The 25,337-nt window shown below is 63.2% G+C and overlaps 2 protein-coding genes across 2 annotated transcripts in view; both read right to left on the reverse strand.

Moving 5' to 3' along the window:
- Positions 1-553: 553 nt before the first annotated feature.
- Positions 554-11,540, reverse strand: LOC107050437 (plectin-like). Its single transcript, XM_040696021.1, has 2 exons — positions 6,330-11,540; positions 554-4,355 (listed from the first exon to the last, which is right to left on the reverse strand). The coding sequence occupies exons 1-2, from the start codon at positions 11,538-11,540 to the stop codon at positions 1,566-1,568; spliced, it is 8,001 nt and encodes a 2,666-aa protein (XP_040551955.1). The 3' UTR covers positions 554-1,565.
- Positions 11,541-20,856: 9,316 nt separating this feature from the next.
- LOC121109863 (microtubule-actin cross-linking factor 1-like) overlaps positions 20,857-25,337 on the reverse strand; it is a 49,171-nt gene continuing 44,690 nt past the window's right edge. Inside the window, exons 12-15 of the mRNA XM_040696022.2 lie at positions 22,091-22,208; positions 21,792-21,976; positions 21,597-21,717; positions 20,857-21,510 (exon numbers count right to left, since the gene is read on the reverse strand). Of these exons, the coding sequence (XP_040551956.1) occupies positions 21,464-21,510; positions 21,597-21,717; positions 21,792-21,976; positions 22,091-22,208 (471 nt within the window). The 3' untranslated portion in view covers positions 20,857-21,463. The remainder of the gene's footprint in view (positions 21,511-21,596; positions 21,718-21,791; positions 21,977-22,090; positions 22,209-25,337) is intronic.

Consider the following 25,337-nt stretch of genomic DNA (forward strand, 5'->3'; position numbering starts at 1 on the left):
CTTAGAACTGTAGAATCATGGAATGGTTTGGGTTGGAAGGGACCTTTAAGATTGTCCACTTCCAACCTCTGTGCTATAGGCAGGGACACCTCCGTCTCCATCTTCCTCTGTGTGGGGCCCACAGTCACTGCCACCTCCCCAGCGCTTATTGTGAGGTCTGGGATCACTCTGGGTCCATTTGAAGAGAGGACCATCGCCACCATCGTGGAATCGTGAAGGTTAGAAAAGATCCAACCTCAACCCACCCCCACCGTGCCCACTCATACAATCATATATTCAGAGTCCTGAAGGTTGAATAAGACCTCCAAGACCATCAAGTCCAACCCCAACCCACCCCCACTATGCCCACCATCCCTGCGTGCCACATCTGCACAGCTCTGGGACACCCCCAGGGATGGGGACTCCCACACATCCCTGGTGCTCTGCTGAGCTTCATTGCTAATTCCCACATCTCGCCTACATTTGTTTTCTACTATCAGCTCTAAAGACGACAGTGAAAACTTGCTTTTCCAGAACATAGCTGGGTTAATTGCAAACATCCAAAGGCAATGCATCCGAGGATTGTAAGTTTCCTTTTATTAAACAGGAGTAGAGTTATTCAGCCCAGAAGTGTACAGCACAGTGGTCCCGGGGCTGTCTCCAATGCGGAAGCACGCACGTGGGCTGCACCTGGAGGTGGACAGGTCTGTGAAGCACAGGGAATGGCAGAGCTGAGAAATGAGGGAAGGAAACAGGGGAGGCACAGCTCCCTCCTGCAGCTCTCCGCTGCTCACTGCTACCAGCACAGCCCCGGCTGGTGGTACAGCACAGACCCACTGCTGTCTCCCAGCGCCTGAGAGGATCGCATGGAACAACACTATGGGCGCTCTCTGTAGAACAAGAGAATGGAAGGGAGAGGAAGCAACCTCGGTGGTGGTGATGCTATGAAAGTAAGCACTACGTGACTGCGTTGCATGAAGCAGTGAGAGACCAACCGGCGCTCAGCTGAGGGTGGAAGCGGTCCAGAGACCCCCGGGAAAATAGGATGGGCTGAGGCAGGAAGCCCCTCCAGAAGCACCCAGCGTAAGCACGATGCTGTGCCTGCATGTAACCTTCAGATGTGCAAACCTAAAACTGTGTCAGTGCCGTGGAGATCGGTGCAGACATGTTCAGAGCGTAAGGAATATACATGAGATGGGAAACAAAAACTCAGTTCTCACGTTACCTAATACTGTAAGAGACTTGTGTCCATATAAGAAGAAAGCGTACAATATATTGCACATAAATGACCGGAGATAAGCCAGGCTGATTCATGAATTCCAAGAAGGTAATAAAAGAAAGAGGATTAAAAGCTATAACGTAATGCATCAATGAGTCACTTCAAAACTATATTTCATGCGTGAGTACTATGAAAAAAAGGAAGCGAAGAAGGAAATCCCCAAAATGCTCTCAGGAGAATAAAAAAAAAGAAGATAAGTCAGCGAGAAAAAAAAGACAGACAAAAATTCAAGAAGCAAAACAAGTATGAACAGGGAGGAAATAGCTCACCAAGGCAATAACACAGAAAGAAATGGCAGCAATTATGATTAATTAGTAAAAATCTTAAGGAAATACAACCCGGTGTCCGGGTCGGGCACGCAGCGGCGCAGGAGCTGCATGTAGGTGAGGTTCTCGTGCGTGTTGGGGTCGAAGAAGCCCTTGGTGTCATCGCTGGGGTCGGACAGCACGCGGCTCACCTCGTGGTCAAAGTAGCCCCGCTGGTAGGCGGCTTCGACGGGCAGGCGGTGGCTGTGCACGGGGTCGATGATGCCGCCGGTGGCGATCTGGGCCTCCAGCAGGCGGATGCCGTGCTCCCTGACGATCAGCTCCTTCTGCATGGCCTGGAAGAGGGAGATCTGGGCGCCGGTGTAGGGGTCGGTGTAGCCCGTGACGGCCCTCTCGGCCGACAGCAGCTTCTCGTGCAGCTCGCTGCCCACCAGCCCGGAGGAGACGGCCTCGTCCACGGAGAGCTTCTGGTTGGTGAGCGGGTCGACGAGGAAGCCGGTGGCAGCCTGCGCCTCCAGCAGCACCAGGGCCGTGCCCTGCCTCAGGATGCCCTTGCGCATGGCCTGGTAGATGCTCATCTTGTCCGTCTGGGCGGGCTCGGCCTTGGAGGGCACCAGCACGCCGGCGATGCAGCCCGTGCCGTCCAGGTAGCGCTTGACCGAGGCCATCTGCGTCACCTGCTCCACCGTCTTGGAGCCCTGCACCAGGTCGGCCAGCGTGTCCTTGTCGATGATGCCCGAGTCCAGCAGGTCCGAGGCGGTCACCTGCCGCCTGAGGCCCCGGAACGTCACCTTGCTGCTCTGCTCCACTGCCTCCTGGACCAGGGCGGCCAGGAGCCTGGCCAGCTCGTCCAGCGTCAGGCTGCCGTCGCGGGCCTTCCCCAGCAGCTCGCGCCTCTTGGCCTCGCAGACGTACTTGGAGAAGAGGAGCTCCCAGAGGGAGACCTTCCTGCCGTGGAAGTCGCTGCCCGCCACCTCGATGCTGCGCGACGACAGGGCCCGCTCCAGCTCCAGCTCCCGCTCCAGCTCCCGCTCCAGCTCCAGCTCCGTGGCCACGGCCACGGCCGCGTGGCGCTCGCCGTCCTGCCGGGAGCTGCCGGCGTCGCCGTTGTGGGCCGGAGGTGGGGGCTCCTGCTGCGTCGTCTCCTGGCTGGAGGCGGCACGGCCCCGTCCCGCGGCCCCGGTGACGATGGCGGTGAGAAGGGCGGTCATCTCGGAGATGCTCAGCGTCCCCGCCTTGTACTTGCGCAGGAGGTCCTGGCGCCGGCGCTCGGGGACGTAGCGAGAGAAGAGGAGCTCCCAGAGGGTGACGCTCTGGCCCTGGAAGAGCCCCGCGCTGACGGTGGTGCGGGCGGTCTGCAGGGCTTTGCGGGCGTCCTCGCTCAGCTGGTAGAGCACCGAGCCCTTGTCCATCAGCTGCAGCATGAGCAGCCCGGTGTCCGGGTCGGGCACGCAGCGGCGCAGGAGCTGCATGTAGGTGAGGTTCTCGTGCGTGTTGGGGTCGAAGAAGCCCTTGGTGTCGTCGCTGGGGTCGGACAGCACGCGGCTCACCTCGTGGTCAAAGTAGCCCCGCTGGTAGGCGGCTTCGACGGGCAGGCGGTGGCTGTGCACGGGGTCGATGATGCCGCCGGTGGCGATCTGGGCCTCCAGCAGGCGGATGCCGTGCTCCCTGACGATCAGCTCCTTCTGCATGGCCTGGAAGAGGGAGATCTGGGCGCCGGTGTAGGGGTCGGTGTAGCCCGTGACGGCCCTCTCGGCCGACAGCAGCTTCTCGTGCAGCTCGCTGCCCACCAGCCCGGAGGAGACGGCCTCGTCCACGGAGAGCTTCTGGTTGGTGAGCGGGTCGACGAGGAAGCCGGTGGCAGCCTGCGCCTCCAGCAGCACCAGGGCCGTGCCCTGCCTCAGGATGCCCTTGCGCATGGCCTGGTAGATGCTCATCTTGTCCGTCTGGGCGGGCTCGGCCTTGGAGGGCACCAGCACGCCGGCGATGCAGCCCGTGCCGTCCAGGTAGCGCTTGACCGAGGCCATCTGCGTCACCTGCTCCACCGTCTTGGAGCCCTGCACCAGGTCGGCCAGCGTGTCCTTGTCGATGATGCCCGAGTCCAGCAGGTCCGAGGCGGTCACCTGCCGCCTGAGGCCCCGGAACGTCACCTTGCTGCTCTGCTCCACTGCCTCCTGGACCAGGGCGGCCAGGAGCCTGGCCAGCTCGTCCAGCGTCAGGCTGCCGTCGCGGGCCTTCCCCAGCAGCTCGCGCCTCTTGGCCTCGCAGACGTACTTGGAGAAGAGGAGCTCCCAGAGGGAGACCTTCCTGCCGTGGAAGTCGCCGCCCGCCACCTCGATGCTGCGCGACGACAGGGCCCGCTCCAGCTCCAGCTCCCGCTCCAGCTCCCGCTCCAGCTCCAGCTCCGTGGCCACGGCCACGGCCGCGTGGCGCTCGCCGTCCTGCCGGGAGCTGCCGGCGTCGCCGTTGTGGGCCGGAGGTGGGGGCTCCTGCTGCGTCGTCTCCTGGCTGGAGGCGGCACGGCCCCGTCCCGCGGCCCCGGTGACGATGGCGGTGAGAAGGGCGGTCATCTCGGAGATGCTCAGCGTCCCCGCCTTGTACTTGCGCAGGAGGTCCTGGCGCCGGCGCTCGGGGACGTAGCGAGAGAAGAGGAGCTCCCAGAGGGTGACGCTCTGGCCCTGGAAGAGCCCCGCGCTGACGGTGGTGCGGGCGGTCTGCAGGGCTTTGCGGGCGTCCTCGCTCAGCTGGTAGAGCACCGAGCCCTTGTCCATCAGCTGCAGCATGAGCAGCCCGGTGTCCGGGTCGGGCACGCAGCGGCGCAGGAGCTGCATGTAGGTGAGGTTCTCGTGCGTGTTGGGGTCGAAGAAGCCCTTGGTGTCGTCGCTGGGGTCGGACAGCACGCGGCTCACCTCGTGGTCAAAGTAGCCCCGCTGGTAGGCGGCTTCGACGGGCAGGCGGTGGCTGTGCACGGGGTCGATGATGCCGCCGGTGGCGATCTGGGCCTCCAGCAGGCGGATGCCGTGCTCCCTGACGATCAGCTCCTTCTGCATGGCCTGGAAGAGGGACATCTTCTGTCCTGTGCATGGGTCGGTGTAGCCCGTCACCGCTTTTTCTGCACAGGCCAGTTTCTTCTGCAGCTCGCTGCCCACCAGCCCGGAGGAGACGGCCTCGTCCACGGAGAGCTTCTGGTTCTTTACTGGGTCTATGATGAATCCAGTCGCAGCCTGCGCCTCCAGCAGCACAAGTGCGGTCCCCGGCCTCAGGATGCCCTTCCACATGGCCTGGTAGATGCTCATCTTTTCCATCTCGGCAGGGTCGGCCTTGGAGGGCACCAGCACGCCGGCGATGCTGCCCGTTCCCTCCAGGTATCGTCTGACACTCTCCTTCTGTGCTATTTCTTGTGCAGTTTCTTTCCCTTCCTTGAGTTTTTCCATGGTTTCTTCTGTTATTATCTTTGCGCTGAGAAGTTCCGACGCCGTTATTTGTTGTCTGATGCCTTGGAACCAGACGTCGCTTCTGTTCTGCTCTTTCTCTTTGATGATGCTTAATATTATGTCGATGATTCTCTGTATGATGTGGTGGGATTCCTCTTTGTATTTTTTCACGAGTTCTTTTCTTTTCTCTTCTGTGATGTACTCCGAGCACAGAAGTTCCCACAGTGATAATTCACTCCCTTTGTATTTCCCAGCAGACACCTCTACCTTTGTGGACATCAATGCTTTCTTCGTTTGCTCATCGATGTAGAAATAGTCCTCTTCTTTCTCCAGGACCGGCAGCAGGTACAGTCCCGTGTCTTTGTCTCTGGAACACCTTTTCAGGAGCTGACTGTAGCTGCTTTTCTCGTGGATGTTTGGGTCTATAAATCCTTTGCTGCCGTGGTCGGGATCAGAAAGCAGGAGGAACGTGTCCCCGTCCAGGTGGCCGCGCCGGTAGGCCACCTCCACGGGCAGGCGGTGGCTGTGCACGGGGTCGATGATCCCACCGGTGGCGATCTGGGCCTCCAGCAGGCGGACGCCGTGCTCCTTGGCTGCTACCTTATTCCTTATGGCCTGGAAGAGGGAGATCTTAGCGCCTGCCTGGGGATCTGTGTATCCCGTCACGGCTCTCTCTGCCGACAGCAGCTTCTCACGCAGCTCGCTGCCCACCAACCCGGATGAGACAGCCTCGTCCACGGAGAGCTTCTGGTTGGTGAGCGGGTCGATGATGAATCCGGTGGCAGCCTGCGCCTCCAGCAGCCCCAGTGCACACTGCTCGGAGAGGAGCCCCCTCTGCAGCGCCTGGTAGATGCTCATCATCTCTTTCTTTGACGGCAGCAGCACTCCGGCGATGCACCCGGTGCCGTCCAGGTACCTCCTGACTGCATCCTTCTTCGTGAGGCTGTCAAGCGTCAGGCTCCCGTCCTGCAGCTGCTCCAGAGTCCTCTTGTCGATTATCTCCGAGTTGAACAGCTCTGACACCGACACCTCGCCGCGCAGCCCTTTAACCTTGAGGGCTTCTCCTTTTTGCTCTGTATCCTCAATTACTTTGAGGATGAGAGCTATGAGGTCTTCCAGAGTAAGAGTCTTGCATTTGTATTGCTTTAATAGTTCTTTCCTTTTCTGCTCAGAGATATAATGAGAGTAGAGAATGTCCCAGACGGACACTGTTTGGTCCTTGAATCTTCCAACTTTCACTTGAAGAGGCTTTGACTGCAGAACCTGTCTTGTCAGCTCATCAACGTAGAAGTATTTTCCCCCTTCCTGCACGACCTGTAGCATGTACAGCCCCGTCTCTGCATCCTGAACACACCTCTCCAGGAGCTGCATGTAGGTGAGGTTCTCGTGCGTGTTGGGGTCGAAGAAGCCCTTGGTGTCGTCGCTGGGGTCGGACAGCACGCGGTTCATCTCCTCATTGAAGTACCCGCGCTTGTAGGCCACCTCCACGGGGATGCGGTGGCTGTGCACGGGGTCGATGATGCCGCCGGTGGCGATCTGGGCCTCCAGCAGGCGGATGCCGTGGCTCTTCACGATCAGCCCTTGGTTCATGGCTTCAAAGAGGGACATGGGTGCTTTCGTGTAGGGGTCAACGTAGCCCGTCACAGCTCTTTCTGCAGAGAGCAGCTTTTCATAAACCTCCACCCCAACGAGTCCGGCCTTCAGCGCCTCCTCGACTGAGAATTTCTTGTTTTGCTCCGGGTCGATGATGTAGCCGGTGGCAGCCTGCGCCTCCAGCAGCACCAGCGCCGTGCCCGGCCTCAGGATGCCCTTCCTCATGGCCTGGTAGATGCTCATCTTCTCATTGCTCGGCTGGATGAGGACCCCCGCTATGAAATTGCTGCCCTCCAGGTATACGCGGACGGAGTCCATTTCGGTCACTTCTTGGACCGTTTTCTTCCCCTGGTTGAGCTCATCGAGGGTTTTTTTGTCTATCAGTTGGGACCGGAAGAGATCGCTGGCGGACACCTTTTTCCGCAGACCTTTGAAAGCGAACTTCTTGCCTTGCGCCTCGGTCTCCTTGATAATTGTGGTGACGATCGTTACGATTTCTTGCAGTGCTTCGGCGTTCTCATCCCTGTACTTCTGCACCAGCTCCCTCCTTTTGCTGTCCGTGATGTACTCGGAGTTGAGGAGGTCCCAGACGGACACCGTCTGCCCTTTGAACCGCCCTACGTTGACGCAGACGGTCACAGATTTCAGCACCTCCATGGTTTGGTCATCCACACAGAACATGGCATCTTTGGACAGAGGAAGGAGCCAGAGACCCGTCTCGGCCTCGTAAACGCACCGGTCCTTCAGCTGCTGGTAGCTCACGTTTTCCTTCGTGTTCGGATCAAAGAAGATCTTGGTGCTGTCGTTCAGCTGCACGAGGCTTTGGTTGAAGTCCTCGTCGAAGAAGCCGTACCTGTACGCAGCCTGGAGCGGGAGGTGATGGTGGTGGATGGGATCGATGACCCCTCCGGTGGCCAGCTGGGCCTCCAGCAAAGGCACAGCATCGGCCATGGGAACGAGCTCCTTCCTGACCGCCTGGCACAGGGAGATGGGGGTCCCGGTGTAGGGGTCTGTGTAGCCCATTACCGCCCTCTCCGCGCGGAGCAGCGTCTCAGTGAGCTCTTCACCAACAACGCCCGCCCGCACAGCATCCCTCACGCTGAGCCTGTGGCTCGTGGCGGGGTCGGTGAGGTACCCCGTGGCCGCCTGAGCTTCCAGCAGCTTCAGGGCAGCCCCGGGCAGGAGGAGGTTGTTCTTCATGGCTTCGTAAAAACTCATCTTCTTTTGGGACGCCTCTACGAGCACCCCAGCGATGCTGCCCGTGCCCTGCAGGTACCTCTTCACGCTGCCCACTTCAGCCACCTCCTCGGGAGTTCGGATGCCCTGAGCCAGCTCCTCAAACATCTTCTCTGTGATGATGCCAGCCTCCAGCAGCCAGACGGCGGGGATGCTGCCCCGCAGACCCCCCAGCATGATGTGGGTGCGGGCTTTCATTTCCATCTCCCCGACCAGCCCAAGCACCAGCGCAATCAGCTGCTGCAGCGACGTTTCCTTCGCCCGAAACCTCTCCACGAAGTCCCTCCTCTGCTCCTCGGTGAAGTACCCGGAGTGGATGAGCGCCCAGAGGGAGACTCCTTTCTCCTTCACCGTGGTTTCCTGGAAGAGCTGCTGGATTTGCTCATCCGTGTAGGCAGGAGCGGCCGTCTGCAGCAGGGGCAGCAGGTGGAAGCCAGACACCTCGTCCTTCTGGCAGCGCTGGATGAGCTCGGCGTAGCTCACGCTCTCCTTGCTGTCTGGGACGCAGAAAGCTCTGTTGCTGTCACTGGGCTCAGAAAGGGCTCTGCTTGTGTCCTCATCCAGGCACCCGCGCTTCTGGGCAGCCTCGATGGGGACATGGTGGCCGCACGTTGGGTCAATGATGCCTCCGGTTGCCATCTGCACCTCCATCAGCTGCATAGCCTGCTTGTCCGCAATCAGACCCTTCTTCATGGCCTGGAAGAGGGGTATCTTCTTGCCCGTGAAGGGGTCCTTGTAGCCCGACACTGCCCCTTCTGCTTGCTGCAGCTTCTCGTGCACCTCCGGCCCGATGACGCCCTCCTTGACGGCCTCATCCACACGGAGCTTCTGGTTGTTCACGGGGTCGATGATGAACCCTGTGGCAGCCTGGGCCTCCAGGAGCGGCAGGGCTACTCCGGGTACCACGATGTTCTGCTTCATGGCCTCGTAGATGCTCATCCTCTGGTTCGAGGGCTGGAGCACAACGCCCCCGATGCTGCCGGAGCCGTAGAGGTACTTTCTGACCGAGTCCATGCGCAGGACTTCCTCGGGGCTGACGGACCCCTCCAGCACCTCCTCCAGCAGGGCCCTGTCAATGATGCCCGTCTCCATCAGGTGGTACGCGCTGACGCTGCCCCTCAGGGCCGGGAACTTGATGGGGGCCCACTTCTTCATCTCCTCCTCCAGCATGGCCCGGATCTGCTCCAGGCTGAGCTTCTTCAGCCGGTAGTGGTTGAAGATCTCCCGGCGCCGCCCCTCGCTGAAATACTCTGAGGTCAGCAGCTCCCACACAGAGACCCTCTCTCCACGCAGGCGCCCGAAGCGGACGGGCAGCCAGGAGCTGCAGAACAGCTCTCGCGTGGCAGCGTCCACGAACTGCCGCCTCTTGCTGTTCAGGGGGAGGAGGCAGAGCCCACTGCCCGGCTCCGTCACGCACTTCTCCTTCAGCTGCAGGTAGGTGAGGTTCTCCTCCGTGTTGGGGTCGAAGAAGCCCTTGGTGTCGTCGCTGGGGTCGGACAGGATGACGGTCATCTTCTTGTCCAGGTAGCCGCGCTTGTAGGCCACCTCCACGGGGATGCGGTGGCTGTGCACGGGGTCGATGATGCCGCCGGTGGCGATCTGGGCCTCCAGCAGGCGGATGCCGTGCTCCCTGACGATCAGCTCCTTCTGCATGGCCTGGAACAGCGAGATCTTGTCCCCTGAGCAGGGGTCTCGGTACCCGGTGACGCATTTCTCTGCTGACAGCAGCTTGTCGTAGACGTCGGGGCCGATGACGTTTGCCCTTAAAGCCTCGTCCACAGAATAGCGTTTGTTGGCCGCCGGGTCGATGACGAAGCCGGTGGCTGCCTGAGCCTCCAGGAGGATGAGCGACGTCCCTGGCCTCAGGAGCCCTTTCCTCTTGGCCTGGTAGATGCTGATCTTCTCCTGGGATTCGGGAAGCAGCAGCCCAGCGATGCTCCCCGTCCCTTCCAGGTACTTCCTGACCGTGTCCAGGCCCACTACTTCCTTGGCTGACGTTTCCCCCTCCTTCAGTTTCTTGAACAGATCCTTGTTGATGATTTCGGAGCTCAGGAGCTGGTCGGCCGTCACGCGTCCCCTCAGCCCTTCAAAGGTGATGTTGGCTGCAGAAGCCGTTTCCTCAACAGCGGCACGGATGGCCTTGGCCATCTCCTGCATGGAGAGCTCTCCCTCCAGGTACCGTCGGGTGAGGGCGGCTCTTTGCTCGCTCTGGATGTAGTCGGAGAAGAGGAGCTTCCAGAGAGACACCGGCTTTCCTTTGAACTTGCCTACAGCAACGGGCACCTTCGTGTTCTCCAGAGCCGTTTGGGTGCTGCGGTTGAGGAAGAGGCGCGTGCCTTCGGTCCCGTCACCGAGCGGCAGCAGCAGGAGCCCGGTGCTGGGGTCAGTGACGCACCGCGCCAGCAGCTCTGCGTAGCTCAGCTTCTCCTGGGAGCTGGGGTGGAAGAACCCTTTGGTGTCCTGGGTGAGATTGGCGAGGAGCTGCCGGGTGCTCTCATCCAGGTACCCCCAGCGGCACGCGGTCTCGGCGGGGACACGGAAGTGCCGACCCGGAGCGATGACACCGCCGGTGGCCACCTGAGCCTCCAGGAGGTGGAGGCCGTGGTCCCTGGGGACGAAGCCCTTGCTCATGGCTTGGAACAGGGACAGCATCTCCCCGGTGCAGGGGTCCCTGTAGCCGCTGATGGACCTCTCTGCTGAAGACAGCTTCTCGTGGAGCTCGGGGCCGACGAGGCCGCTCCTGACAGCCTCATCCACGGAGAAGCTCCTGTTCTGGATGGGGTCGGTCAGGCTGCCGGTGGAGGCCTGCACCTGCAGCAGCGCCAGCGCAGCGCCGGGCAGCAGGAGGTGCTCCCGCAGCGCCTGGTAGAGGCTCCTCCGCTCCCCGGAGGGCAGAACCACGCCGGCCACGCTCCTCGTGCCGCGCAGGAACCGCTGCACCTCGTCGTCCTCTGCCACCTCCCGGGCTGACACCTTCCCCTCCTGCAGAGCCCTGAGCACGTCGAGGCCAATGATGCCGGTGTCCTGCAGCTCCGTGCCACTCACTCGCCCTCCCAGCCCCGCGAACGTGAGCTGCAGGGGGAGGAGGAGGAACCCCGAGGCTGGATCCACCACGCACCGCCCCCTGAGCTCCGCATAGCTGACCCTCTCCATGCTGTTGGGGTCGAGGAACCCTTTGCTCTCCTCGCTGCCGTCAGACAGGAGCTGCCCCATCTCCTCGTCCAGGAGCCCCTTCTCATAGGCAGCCTCTGCCCGGAGCCGCCCGCCTGCAGCCGGGTCGATGAGGCCCCCGGTTGCCAGCTGGGCCTCCAGCAGCCGCAAGCCCTGCTCCCTCCCAAGCAGCTCCTTCTGCAGCGCCTGGAACAGAGGGATCTGCTCCTCCGTGTAGGGGTCCACGAAGCCGGCGGCCGCTCTCTCGGCAGCCAGCAGCCTCTCCTTCAGCTCCAGCCCCACCAGCCCCCTCTGCACGGCCTCTGCCACGGACACGTGTGACTTCTGCCCCAGATCAGCGATGCCACCCGTGGCCGCCTGCGCCTCGAGGAGGAGCAGCGCCGGCTCCAGGCTCAGCAGGTGCTCTCTGGTGGCATCGTAAAAGCTCATCATCTTCTTCGAAGCCTTCACGTACACCCCAGCGATGCTGCCAGCCGCGCCACTGCTCTGCACTGCTGCCGCATCCCTCACAGCTACCGCCGAGGGCACCGCATCGGGGTGCGTTGCTGCAGCATCCCTGCCAGATTCACCACCAGGGTGCATTGCTGCCGCTTCCCTGCCAGCTGCTGCCTTCTGCTTACCCGGCAGAGTGTCCCAGCAGTTTGCTCCTGGCCCGTCCCCGTGCCCACTGTCACCGTTCATCGCTGCCCCGTTCACTGCTGCCCCGTTCACCACTGCTTTGCTTGCCATCCTCCTGCTCCGTCCGCGCCGTGTGCCGTTCACAGCTCTCTGTGGAGAGGGGAGAGAATGGGGAAAATCAGAGAGAAATCCGCTTTTCTATGCTTTGCAAGCTACCTGTGGGGAAGAAAAGAAGCATCTCATGGGCGGCGGGGGTGAGCAGCCACAGGCTGCCCGGAGAAGTTGTGGGTGCCCCATCCCTGGAGGTGTTGAAGGCCGGGTTGGATGGGGCCGTGGGCAGCCTGGGCTGGTATTGAGTGTGGAGGTTGGTGGCCCTGTGTGTGGTGGGGGGTTGGAGCTGCGTGATCCTTGGGGTCCCTTCCAACCCAACCGTTCTGTGATGCTATGATTCACTGCGTCTCCCCGGTGCACCCACTGCAGGCACACCTCTGCTGCTCCCTGAGCTGCAGCGCCGGCTCCATGCGGATGCGCGAGGACGTGATGCTGTGCACAGAGCTGGAGGTTCCACCCGGGGGCACCGGGGCGAGGTGGGCAAAGCCCCCGTAAGGCATGGAGAAGTGGGTGAGCACCGCACACCCCGCCGAGGTGTGGGAACCGCCGGCCTCGGATGTGTTTGGAGAGCTGCTGAGTGCGCAGGGGCTGCCAACGCAGCGGGGGGCGGCTGAGCGCTGCGCTGTGCAGAGCAGAGGGAATGGCTTTAAGCTGAGAGGGGAGAGGGGGATCAGATGGGGGTTGGGGGGGAATCCCTTCCCTAGAGCCACGGGTGCCCCGTCCCTGGAGGTGCCCGAGGCCGTGGATGGGGCCCTGAGCTGGTGGGGGTCACCCAGCACACAGCAGGGCTGGGGCTGATTGCTGGGGGGGGTCCTTTCCAACCCAACCACGCTGCGGTTCTGTGGTTGTGAAGGATGTTTCCAACCCAACCGTTCGTTCCGTGGTGATGTGGGGGCTGTGTGGAGCTGCGGGGCTTCGGGACCACCCCTCAGAGCCACCCCGGCTGGGAGCAGCCCTGCAGCACTGGGAGCAGCGGCTGCGGCAGAGTGGGCACCAAACACCGCACTGCTGCGACTGCACTGAGATGTGGACTGTCTGCTCCTCGGCACCCACGTGCAGCTCCCACCCTCGGCTCACAGCCCTGCCTGGCGCCAGCACAGCAAACATCAGCAGTGCCGTGCGGTGCAGCTCTGGGCATGCAGGCTCGGAGAGCCCCACGTGCACCCTGAGCACAGCGGGCACCGGAGGGTCCCGCACGGCCCGAGCCCACCCTGCAGGGCGCCGAGCACAGAACCATCTCTGATTCCTGACTTTATGCTTCCGTAGCCCCAAACCTTCAGCCCAATGCAGGGCAGTGCTCGGGTTTGGCACTGAGCCTCCGTGGGGCCGGTAGGAAAGGACGCTCATAGCTCAGCAGCCCTCTGAGGGGGCACAGGGAGGAGGCAGTGGGGTGAGGGGGTGGGGGGGGGTTAAAGGGAGGAGGCGGTGGGGTGGAGGGTGGGGTGGGGGGGGGAGGGAGGGACGCTGCTCCCTTCTATCGCACGGCGTCAGCCCCATGGAAACTGTGAGTAAGGTGAGCTGTGGGCAGGGCGGCTCCTGGCTGCGCTCCAGGTGCTCTGCTGCATGGCACGGAGTTGCACAGCACGGCATGGCACAGCTCTGCATGGCACAGCATGGCATTGCACAGCACAGCACTGCACAGCACGGCATGGCACAGCACTGCATGGCACAGCACGGCGTGGCACAGCACGGCATTGCACTGCACAGCACTGCACAGCACGACATGGCACAGCTCTGCATGGCACAGCTCTGCATGGCACTGCACGGCACTGCATGGCACTGCACAGCACTGCACAGCACGGCATGGCACGGCACGGCACTGCACAGCACGGCATGGCACAGCTCTGCATGGCACAGCACTGCATGGCACAGCACGGCGTGGCACAGCATGGCATTGCACTGCACAGCACTGCACAGCACGGCATGGCACAGCACAGCATGGCACAGCTCTGCATGGCACTGCACGGCACTGCATGGCACTGCACAGCACTGCACAGCACGGCATGGCACGGCACGGCATGGCACAGCACTGCATGGCACTGCACAGCACTGCACAGCACTGCACAACGTGGCACCGGGGTGCGCTGCACCGTGCATTGCTTTGGGCATTGCTCTGTGCATTGCTCCATTTATTGCTCCATGCATTGCTCTGCGCGTTGCTTTGGGCATTGCTCTGTGCATTGCTCCATTTATTGCTCCATGCATTGCTCTGTGCATTGCTCTGTGCATTGCTTTGGGCATTGCTCCATTTATTGCTCCATGCATCGCCCCACGCACCGCTCTGCGCATTGCTTTGGGCATTGCTCTGTGCATTGCTCCATGCATCGCCCCATGCACCACTCTGCGCATTGCTTTGGCCGTTGCTCCACGCACAGCCCCTCTCACTGCCTGCAATGCCCCTCTCGTTGCTCCCCTCTCTGCTCTGTGCATTGCACCGGGCTCTGCTCCACGCACCGCTCCTCGCTCTGCTCCACACGCAGCACCGTCCCGGCGCTACGAGCACTGCCGCCCCCCCCCCCCCCGCACCCCCCCGCACCCCCCGCTCCGTGCACGGCCCTCGCAGCCCTCCCCGCTGCGCGTCACTGCGGCGCTCCGTCCCGAACGGCCGCGCGCTCTGCGGGACCCCGAAGCGGTGCACGGAGCGCAGCGGAGGGTGGGAGGGAGACGAGGCGGGACGGAGCGCCGCTTTGGGGGCGGAACGGCGGAGCTGCGGGGCGTCCGCGGGGAGGGGGGCGACAATTGGGGGCGGGGGGGGCCGCGATGTGACGGGGAGACACCCGGAGCCCCCCGTCGTGCGGGGCAGCGCGCCGCCCCCTGCGGTGCCGACGGCCGTCGGTTCGGCCGTGCGGTGCGGGGGCCGCGGCTGCGGGACGCGGGGATCGCTCCGTGCCCACTCGGGACCCCCCCCCCCCCCCCCAAACCTCCCCCGCTCCCCACCGCCGCCCCACTCCCTCTCCCTCCGTCCTCAGCGCGGTGCGGGCGGAGCCGCATTCCTGGCGTTCCCGGCAGCGCTCCCGCGGCCCCCGCTCAGCCCCGCAGCGCGGCGCGCCGTCCCCGCATACCTCCCCGCGGCGGTCGCGGTTCGGGTGCGCCCTGCAGCCGCCCGCGGTCCCGACGCCTCCGCCGCTCTCACCTGCCCGGGATCGGGGCGCGTTTAATACCTTTCCCCTCCCCGCCCCCGCGGATGACACAGCGGCCCAACCCCGCACCTTCGGCACGCGGACGGCACTCCCCAACCCCCCCCCCCCCCCCCCTCCCCTTATCTCGGGGTCCGACTGCGGGGTCGGGGGGACCCCGAAAGCCCAACCCGAGCCGAACCCTGAGGGCTGAAAGCATTCGCTAAACCCCAGCCCTGACCCCGATCCCGACCCTCAGCCCAACCCCAACCCTGAGCCTAACCCGAACCCCAACCCCAATCCTGAGCCTAATCCCAACCCCAACCCCAATTCAACCCCAACCCTGAGCCTAATCCCAACCCAAACCCCAACCCCAACCCTGAGCCTAATCCCAACCCCAACCCCAACCCTGAGCCTAATCCCAACCCCAAACCCAAACCTGAGCCTAATCCCAACCCCAACCCCAACCCCAACCCTGAGCCTAATCCTAACCCCAACCCCAACCCCAATCCTGAGCCTAATCCCAACCCCAACCCCAACTCAACCCCAACCCTGAGCCTAATCCCAACCCCAACCCCAACCCCAACCCCAACCCTGAGCCTAATCCCAACCCCAAACCTGAGCCTAATCCCAATCCCAACCCCAACCCCAATCCTGAGCCTAATCCCAACCTCAACCCCAACTCAACCCCAATCCTGAGCCTAATCCCAACCCCAACCCCAATTCAACCCCAACCCTGAGCCTAATCCCAACCCCAAACCTGAGCCTAATCCCAACCCCAACCCCAACCCCAACCCAACCCCATCCCTGACCCCAACCCCAACCCTGACCCCAACCCCGACCCCAACCCCATCCCCATCCCTGACCCCCAACCCTGACCCCAACTCCATCCCTCACCCCCAACCCCATCCCCATCCCTGACCCCCAACCCTGACCCCAACCCCAACCCTGACCCCCATCCCTGTCCCCAAACCCCATCCCTCACCCCAAACCCCATCCCTGTCCCCAAACCCCAACCCTGACCCCATCCCCATCCCTGACCCCCAACCCTGACCCCATCCCCAACCCTGACCCCCAACCCTGACCCCAAATCCCATCCCTGACCCCCAACCCTGACCCCAACCCCTTCCCTGACCCCAAACCCCATCCCCATCCCTGACCCCCATCCCTGACCCCAACCCCAACCCGACTCCAAACCCCATCCCTGACCCCCAACCCTGACCCCAAGCCCCATCCCTGACCCCCATCCCTGACCCCAAACCCCAACCCTGACCCCCAACCCCCATCCCTGACCCCAAACCCCATCCCCAACCCTGACCCCCATCCCTGACCCCAACCCCATCCCTGATCCCAAACCCCATCCCTCACCCCCAACCCCATCCCCATCCCTGACCCCCATCTCTGACCCCAACCCCAACCCGACTCCAAACCCCATCCCTGACCCCCATCTCTGACCCCAAACCCCATCCCTGACCCCAAACCCCATCCCTGACCCCCAACCCTGACCCTAAATCCCATCCCTGATCCCCATCCCTCACCCCCAACCCCATCCCCATCCCAAATCCCATCTCTGACCCCAATCCCAACCTGACCCCCATCCCTACCCCCAACCCCATCCCCATCCCTGAACCCCAACCCCATCCCTGACCCCCAACCCTGACCCCGACCCCTTCCCTGACCCCAAACCCCATCCCCATCCCTGACCCCCATCCCTGACCCCAACCCCAACCCTACCCCAAACCCCATCCCTGACCCCCATCCCTGACCCCAAACCCCAACCCTGACCCCCAACCCTGACCCCCAACCCCCATCCCTGACCCCAAACCCCATCCCTGACCCCCATCCCTGACCCCAAACCCCAACCCTGACCCCCAACCCCCATCCCTGACCCCAAACCCCATCCCTGACCCCAACCCCATCCCCCAGCCTCCCCACACCCCGAATCAGCGCCCCCGGCCCCCCTTTGGCCGATCATTGCGGGGAGGGTCCCCATCCTCAGCTCTGTGCCCCCCCCGGGCCCCCCCCGCCCCCCTCCGCCCCCCAACCCGGGCGGCGTCCGCACCCTCAGCCGCCCCTCCGCCTCCGGGCGGTGCTGCGGGGGCCGCCGGGCGGTGCGGGGCGGTGCGGGGCGGTGCGGGGCGGTGCGGGGCGGGGCGGAGGGATGGGCGCAGTGTTTGCGGTGCGTGGGAGATGTGTTGTCTGAAGGGCTGCCCGTATCCACGCACGGGGTGAGCACTGCTGTGGCACTGCGAGGGGTAACGCGGCACGGCAGCGCATGGCATAGCGTGGCATAGCACTGCATGGCACTGCGTGGCACTGCATGGCACTGCATGGCATAGCAGGGCATGGTAGGGCATGGCACAGCACTGCATGGCACTGCATGGCACTGCATGGCACTGCATGGCACTGCACGGCATGGCACTGCATGGCACTGCATGGCATAGCATGGCATGGAATAGCGTGGCATAGCACTGCATGGCACTGCGTGGCACTGCATGGCATAGTACGGCACTGCATGGTAGTGTATGGCATAGCACGGCATGGCATGGCATAGCATGGCACTGCATGGCATAGCACTGCATGGCACTGCATGGCACTGCATGGCATAGCATGGCATAGCAGGGCATGGTAGGGCATGGCACAGCACTGCATGGCACTGCATGGCACTGCATGGCATAGCATGGCACTGCATGGCACTGCATGGCACAGCATGGCATGGCATGGCACTGCATGGCAATGCATGGCACAGCACAGCATGGCATGGCACTGAATGGTAGGGCATGGCATAGCATGGCACTACATGGCATAGCAGGGCATGGCATGGCATGGCACTGCATGGCACTGCATGGCATAGCATGGCATGGACTGCATGGCACTGGATGGCATAGCACGGCACAGCACAGCATAGCATGGCATGGCACAGCACAGCATGGCATAGCATGGCATGGCACAGCACTGCATAGCACTGCATGGCACTGCATGGCACAGCATGGCATAGCAGGGCATGGTAGGGCATGGCACAGCACTGCATGGCACTGCATGGCATGGCACAGCATGGCATAGCAGGGCACTGCATGGCATAGCACGGCATGGCATGGCATGGCATGGCATAGCAGGGCATAGCAGGGCATGGTAGGGCATGGCACGGCACAGCATGGCATGGCACAGCACAGCATGGCATAGCAGGGCATGGTAGGGCATGGCACGGCACAGCATGGCGTAGCAGGGCATGGCACAGCAGGGCATGATAGGGCATGGCACGGCACAGCATGGCATAGCATGGCATGGCACAGCACTGCATGGCATAGCAGGGCATGGCACAGCATGGCACAGCACAGCATGGCATAGCAGGGCATGGTAGGGCATGGCACGGCACAGCATGGCACTGCATGGCACAGCATGGCATAGCATGGCACGGCACAGCATGGCATGGCACAGCACTGCATGGCGTAGCAGGGCATGGCACAGCATGGCATAGCACTGCATGTCATAGCATGGCACAGCACAGCATGGCATAGCAGGGCATGGCACAGCATGGCACAGCACAGCACGGCACAGCATGGCATGGCACAGCACTGCATGGCACAGCATAGCGGGGCATGGCACAGCATGGCATGGCACTGCATGTCATAGCATGGCACAGCACAGCATGGCATAGCAGGGCATGGCACAGCATGGCACAGCACAGCACGGCACAGCATGGCATGGCACAGCACTGCATGGCACAGCATAGCGGGGCATGGCACAGCATGGCATGGCACTGCATGTCATAGCATGGCACAGCACAGCATGGCATAGCAAGGCATGGCACAGCATGGCACAGCACAGCATGGCACAGCAGGGCATGGCATAGCATGGCATTGCACGGCATAGCATGGCATGGCACAGCATGGCATGGCACTGCATGTCATAGCATGGCACAGCACAGCATGGCATAGCAGGGCATGGCACAGCATGGCACAGCACTGCATGGCGTAGCAGGGCATGGCACAGCAGGGCATGATAGGGCATGGCACGGCACAGCACGGCACAGCATGGCATGGCACAGCACAGCACGGCACAGCATGGCATGGCACAGCACTGCATGGTGTAGCAGGGCATGGCACAGCATGGCACAGCACTGCATGGCGTAGCAGGGCATGGCACAGCAGGGCATGATAGGGCATGGCACAGCACAGCATGGCACAGCATGGCATGGCCCGGGGGGGGCCACGCGTGCACGTGGGGGGCTCAGAGCGGCGACGCGGAGACCCCCCCGGCTTTGGCGTCCCACTGCGCGAACGGGGCGGGGTCGTCCCGGGGATGGGGGGGGGTGGGCGGTGCGGGGCGGTGCGGTGCGGGGCGGTGTCCGTTTCCACGGCGGAGGAATGCGCTGCGCAATTCGAATCGACGGCCGCAGCCCACGCCGGGCGTGGTGGGCGCTGCGCCCCACGGGGAGGGGGGGCGGTCCGCTCCGGACCCCCGGAGCCGCAGCCCCGGTGCCGTCCGATGGGGAGCAATGAGGGCGGAGGAGGATTTAAGGACGACGGGATTGGGATCAATGGGGTCCGGGGGGGGGGGGGGGACACCGCAGCCGCCCCAAACGCGGCGGGTTGGGCGCAGCACCGCGGCGGGGGCTGCATGGGGAGGGGGGGGGGACACCCCGAATCGTTCCCCGACAGCGGGAGGCGGCACACGGCCACGCTGAGGGGACACGGGGGGGGCGGACCCCAAACCTACGGTGTCCCCTCGGAGCCAACGCTGCGGCCCCCCCTCCCGGCACCCCCCCACCCCCCCCCCGCCGCAGTCCCCGTCCCGACTGAAACAGCAGCACCAGAACGGAACGGCTGTGGGGCGGTCTGTGGGGACGGGGAATGGCGTCTGAGGGGGGGATATGGGGGGTGGGGTGGGGTGGGGTGGGATGGATGGGATGGGGTGGGGTGGGAATGGGGTGGGAATGGGATGGGGTAGGATGGGGGAGGGAGTATGGGGTGGGGTGGGATGGGAATGGGGTGGGGTGGGATGGGGTGGGGATGGGTTGAGGATGGGAATGGGATGGGAACAATGGGATGGGATGGGATGGGAACAATGGGATGGGATGGGATGGGAACAATGGGATGGGATGGGATGGGATGGGATGGGATGGGATGGGATGGGATGGGATGGGATGGGGGGGGGGATGGGGATGGGATGGGGATGGGGATGGGATGGAATGGGATGGGATGGGATGGGATGGGATGGGATGGGATGGGATGGGATGGGATGGGATGGGGTGGGACGGGAGGGGATGGGACGGGATGGGATGAGGATGGGATGGGATGGGATGGGACAGGACGAGGACGGGGATACAACGTGATAAGATGGGAGAGGATGAGGATGGGACGGGATGAGGATGAGGATGGGGATGGGGTTGCGATGGGATGGGATGGGATGGGAATGGGATGGGATGGGATGGGATGGGATGGGATGGGATGGGATGGGATGGGGGGGGGGATGGGGATGGGATGGGGATGGGGATGGGATGGGATGGGATGGGGTGGGACGGGATGGGATGAGGATGGGATGGGATGGGATGGGACGGGACGGGATGAGGATGGGATGGGATGGGATGGGACGGGATGGGATGGGACAGGACGAGGATGAGGATGGGGATGAGGATGGGGATGGGGTTGTGATGGGATGGGATGGGATGGGACGGGATGAGGATGGGGTGGGATGGGATGGGACGGGATGGGACGGGATGGAATGAAGACGCGTCCCGTCCCAGCACTGCACTGTGGGCGTCGGCTGCAGCTCCCCCTCCGCCCCCACCCCGGCACGGCAGGAGCGGCAGCACCGCGCTGCTGACAGCGGAGCCGACGCGGCGCAGCGCCCAGAGGGACTCCGTGCCAACTGCGGCCGGCGCCGCGGCTGTGCCGGTGGCGCTGCGTTGGCAGCGGGCCCAGCGGCAAACACAGACAGACAGACAGACAGACAGACAGACAGGCAGGCAGCCCGACGGCACGACGCGGCCCGGCCCGGCCCGGCCCGGCCCGGCACGCCCTTGGATGCGTATCGCCCCTTGGATGGATGCGTATAGAAAAAGACCTCTACTGTTTATTGTGGCTGCGGGGCTGCGGCCCGCCGGGGTTACATTCAGCTCTACTGCCGTCCGGTTAGCGGGGGGCGGTGAACATGCGTGGGCACGGCGGGGATCCCCTGCCCGAGGGGGGGGGAATGGGGGGGTTGGGGGGCGGCTGAGTGCCGAGGGGTTGGGATAGCACCAGAATTGGGGTTCTGAGCCCGAGAGGGGACCCCGCGCCCGCCGGGAGCGGCTGGACGGAACCCCCCCCCGGCTGAAGCCGAACGCTTCTGGGGCGCAGGGGGGGTCCGGGGGGGTCCCAACGGAGCGCAGCGCAGCGCTGCGGCGGCGCCGGGGCCCGGGGGAGCTGAGGCGGCCGCAGGCGGGCGGGGGGAATTGGGGGGGGGGGGGGGGGGGGTTGCATATACGTAGGGCGCTTCCGGCCGAACGGCGCAGCCCTCACCGCGGGGCTCCCGCTTTGGGGGTCGCGGCGCGGTGCCGGAGCCGGAGGGGGGGGGGGGGTCCCGCGGCGTCACCTTCCTCCCTCCCTCCGGCCCCGGGACGGGCGGCTGCCGGGGGGACGGTCCTGAGTGGGGGCGGCCGAGGGGGGGCGGTGGGGCTCAGCGGCACGGGCTGCGGCGCTCCGGGGGGGACCCGTCGGGCGGCTCTGGAAGCGGCGGGGACGAGAGATGAGCGGAGCCCTCCGGCGGAGCGGAGCGGCCCCAAACCCCCCCCTCCTCCCCCCCAACTCACCCGGGGGGGCCGCGTCGGGGCTCTCCTCGGCCGCGGGGAAGCGCAGCTCGGCGCCGTCGGGCGGCAGCGATCCCCGGGCGCGCGGGCAGCGGTCACCGGAGCGCGTCCTTCGGCGCACCGACTGCGGGACGGAAAGGGGTCGGCGTCGGGTGGGGGGGGCGCGGGGGGGGGGGGGCGGGGAGGTCCGGGCCGTACCTTCCTGGCCAGGGGGCTGCTGGGGGCCGAGGCGCTGCTGTAGAGGCTGAGGCTGGAATTGGAGCGGCTGGGGGACAGCGCTTTGGAGGAGGGCGCCGATTGGTTCCCCGAGCATTTGGCGGCGGCCCCGAAGGCGTCGGGGCTCAGGTACTTCTCGTTGATCTTCACGTTGGTTCGCCCCTTCACTGCGGGAGAGAGGAGGTGAGGAAGGGGGGGGGGTCGGGGGGGGTCCCGGCCGCGGAGGGTCGGGGGGTGGGGGGGGGGATGGGGAAGGGGGCGGCTCTCCGGGCAGCGCCCACCTCGGCACGGGTCGTTCTTGACCAGGAATTCGTCCAGCGCGATCCATCCGCCCCCGACGCGCACCATGAGAGTGCTGCGCAGAATGCGCACCATCCGCAGCTGCTGCGACTCCCCGAACTGCGGGGAGGGGACGGCGCCGTCAACGCCGCGGGGCTCCGCTGTGCGCCCGCGGGACAACGCGGCCGGAACGGAACGGAACCGACCGGGGCAGCGACGGGGTGAGCGGCACCGGGGGGCACGGGGCACTGCGGTGCCCATTATTGGGGGTGGAGGTGTCACGGTGCCCAGCAGTGCCCATTATTGGGGGGTGGAGATGTCGGGGTGCCCAGTGGTGCCCACATTAGTGATGGACATGTCAGGGTGCCCAGCAGTGGGGATGGAGATGTCGGGGTGCCCAGCGGTGCCCATTATTGGGGATGGAGATGTCGGGGTGCCCAGCGGCGCCCATGATCTGGGGTTCAGTGTCAGGGTGCCCAGCAGTGCCCATGATTGGGGGGTACAGATGTCAGGGTGCCCAGTGGTGCCCATGATTGGGGATGGAGATGTCAGGGTGCCCATTATTGGGGTGGAGATGTCGGGGTGCCCAGCGGTGCCCATGATTGGGGGTGGAGATGTCGGGGTGCCCAGCAGTGCCCATTATTGGGGTTGGAGATGTCGGGGTGCCCAACGGTGCCCATGATTGGGGATGGGGATGTCAGGGTGCCCAGCGGTGCCCAGCAGGGGGGGGTTCAGTGTCAGGGTGCCCAGCAGTGGGGATGGAGATGTCGGGGTGCCCAGTGGTGCCCAGCATTGGGGATGGCAATGTCAGGGTGCCCATTATTGGGGGGTTCAGTGTCAGGGTGCCCAGCAGTGGGGATGGAGATGTCGGGGTGCCCAGTGGTGCCCATTATTGGGGGTGGAGATGTCGGGGTGCCCAGCGGTGCCCATTATTGGGGGGTTCAGTGTCAGGGTGCCCAGCAGTGGGGGTGGAGATGTCGGGGTTCCCAGCAGTGCCCATGATTGGGGGTGGAGATGTCGGGGTGCCCATTACTGGGGATGGAGATGTCAGGGTGCCCATTATTGGGGGTGGAGATGTCGGGGTGCCCAGTGGTGCCCATTATTGGGAGTGGAGATGTCGGGGTGCCCAGCGGTGCCCATTATTGTGGATGGAGATGTCGGGGTGCCCACCGGTGCCCAGCAGGGGGGGGTTCAGTGTCAGGGTGCCCATTATTGGGGATGGAGATGTCGGGGTGCCCAGCGGTGCCCACTATTGGGGGTGGAGATGTCGGGGTGCCCAGTGGTGCCCATGATCTGGGGTTCAGTGTCAGGGTGCCCAGCAGTGCCCATGATTGGGGGGTACAGATGTCAGGGTGCCCAGTGGTGCCCATGATTGGGGATGGAGATGTCAGGGTGCCCATTACTGGGGTGGATATGTCGGGGTGCCCAGCGGTGCCCATTATTGGGGATGGAGATGTCGGGGTGCCCAGCGGTGCCCATGATTGGGGGTGGAGATGTCGGGGTGCCCTGCGGTGCCCACATTAGGGATGGAGATGTCGGGGTGCCCAGCAGTGCCCATGATTGGGGGGGTCAGTGTCAGGGTGCCCAGCATTGGGGATGGCAATGGCAGGGTGCCCATTATTAGGGGTTCAGTGTCAGGGTGCCCATGATTGGGGGTGGAGATGTCGGGGTGCCCAGCGGTGCCCATTATTGGGGGGTTCAGTGTCAGGGTGCCCATTATTGTGGGTGGAGATGTTGGGGTGCCCAGCGGTGCCCAGCGGGGGGGGGTTCCGTGTCAGGGTGCCCATTATTGGGGATGGAGATGTCGGGGTGCCCAGCGGTGCCCATTATTGGGGGGTTCAGTGTCAGGGTGCCCATTATTGTGGGTGGAGATGTCGGGGTGCCCAGTGGTGCCCATTACTGGGGATGGGGATGTCAGGGTGCCCAGCGGTGCCCAGCAGGGGGGGGTTCAGTGTCAGGGTGCCCATTATTGGGATTTTGCTGCCCATTACTGGGGTTTTGGAGCCCATTATTGGGGTTTTGCTGCCTGGTGCCCATTATTGGGGTTTCGGTGCCCATTGCTGGGGTTTTGGTGCCCATTATGGGGGATTTTGGTCTCCCAGCGCCCATTATTGGGGTTTCGGTACCTGGTGCCCATTATTGGGGTTTTGGTGCCCATTATTGGGGTTTTGGTGTCCATTATTGGGGTTTTGGTGCCCGTTATTAGGGTTCCGGTGCCCATTATTGGGGTTTTGGTGCCCATGATGGGGGTTTCGGTGCCCATTATTGGGGTTTTGTTGCCTATTATTGGGGTTTCGGTGCCCATTATTGGGGTTTCAGTGCCCATTATTGGGGTTTTGGTGCTCATTATTGGGGTTTTGGTGCCCATTACTGGGGTTCCGGTGCCCATTATTGGGGTTTTGGTGCCCATTATGGGGGTTTCGGTGCCCATTACTGGGGTTTTGGTCTCCCAGTGCCCATAATTGGGGTTTCGGTGCTCATTATTGGGGTTTCGGTGCCCATTATGGGGGTTTTGGTGCCCATTATGGGGGTTTCGGTGCCCATTATTGGGGTTTCGCTGCCCATTATTGGGGTTTCGGTGCCCATAATTGGGGTTTCGGTGCCAATTATTGGGGTTTCGGTGCCCATAATTGGGGTTTTGTTGCCTATTATTGGGGTTTTAGTGCCCATTATTGGGGTTCCGGTGCCAATTACTGGGGTTTTGTTGCCTATTATTGGGGTTTTGGTGCCCATAATTGGGGTTTCGGTGCCCATTATTGGGGTTTCGCTGCCCATAATTGAGGTTTTGGTGTCCATTATTGGGGTTTTGGCGCCCATTATTGGGGTTTCAGTGCCCATTATTGGGGTTTCGGTGCCCATAATTGGGGTTTCGCTGCCCATAATTGGGCTTTTGGTGCCCATTATTGGGGTTTTGGCGCCCATTATTGGGGTTTCAGTGCCCATTATTGGGGTTTCGGTGCCCATAATTGGGGTTTCGCTGCCCATAATTGAGGTTTTGGTGTCCATTATTGGGGTTTTGGTGCCCATAATTGGGGTTTCGCTACCCATAATTGGGGTTTCGCTGCCCATAATTGGGGTTTCGGTGCCCATAATTGGGGTTTTGTTGCCTATTATTGGGGTTTTGGTGCCCATTATTAGGGTTCCGGTGCCAATTACTGGGGTTTTGTTGCCTATTATTGGGGTTTTATTGCCTATTATTGGGGTTTCGGTGCCCATTATTGGGGTTCCGGTGCCCATTATTGGGGTTTT

The sequence above is a fragment of the Gallus gallus genome, chromosome 2 (assembly GCF_016699485.2).
Source record: "Gallus gallus isolate bGalGal1 chromosome 2, bGalGal1.mat.broiler.GRCg7b, whole genome shotgun sequence".
Lineage (NCBI taxonomy): Eukaryota > Metazoa > Chordata > Aves > Galliformes > Phasianidae > Gallus > Gallus gallus.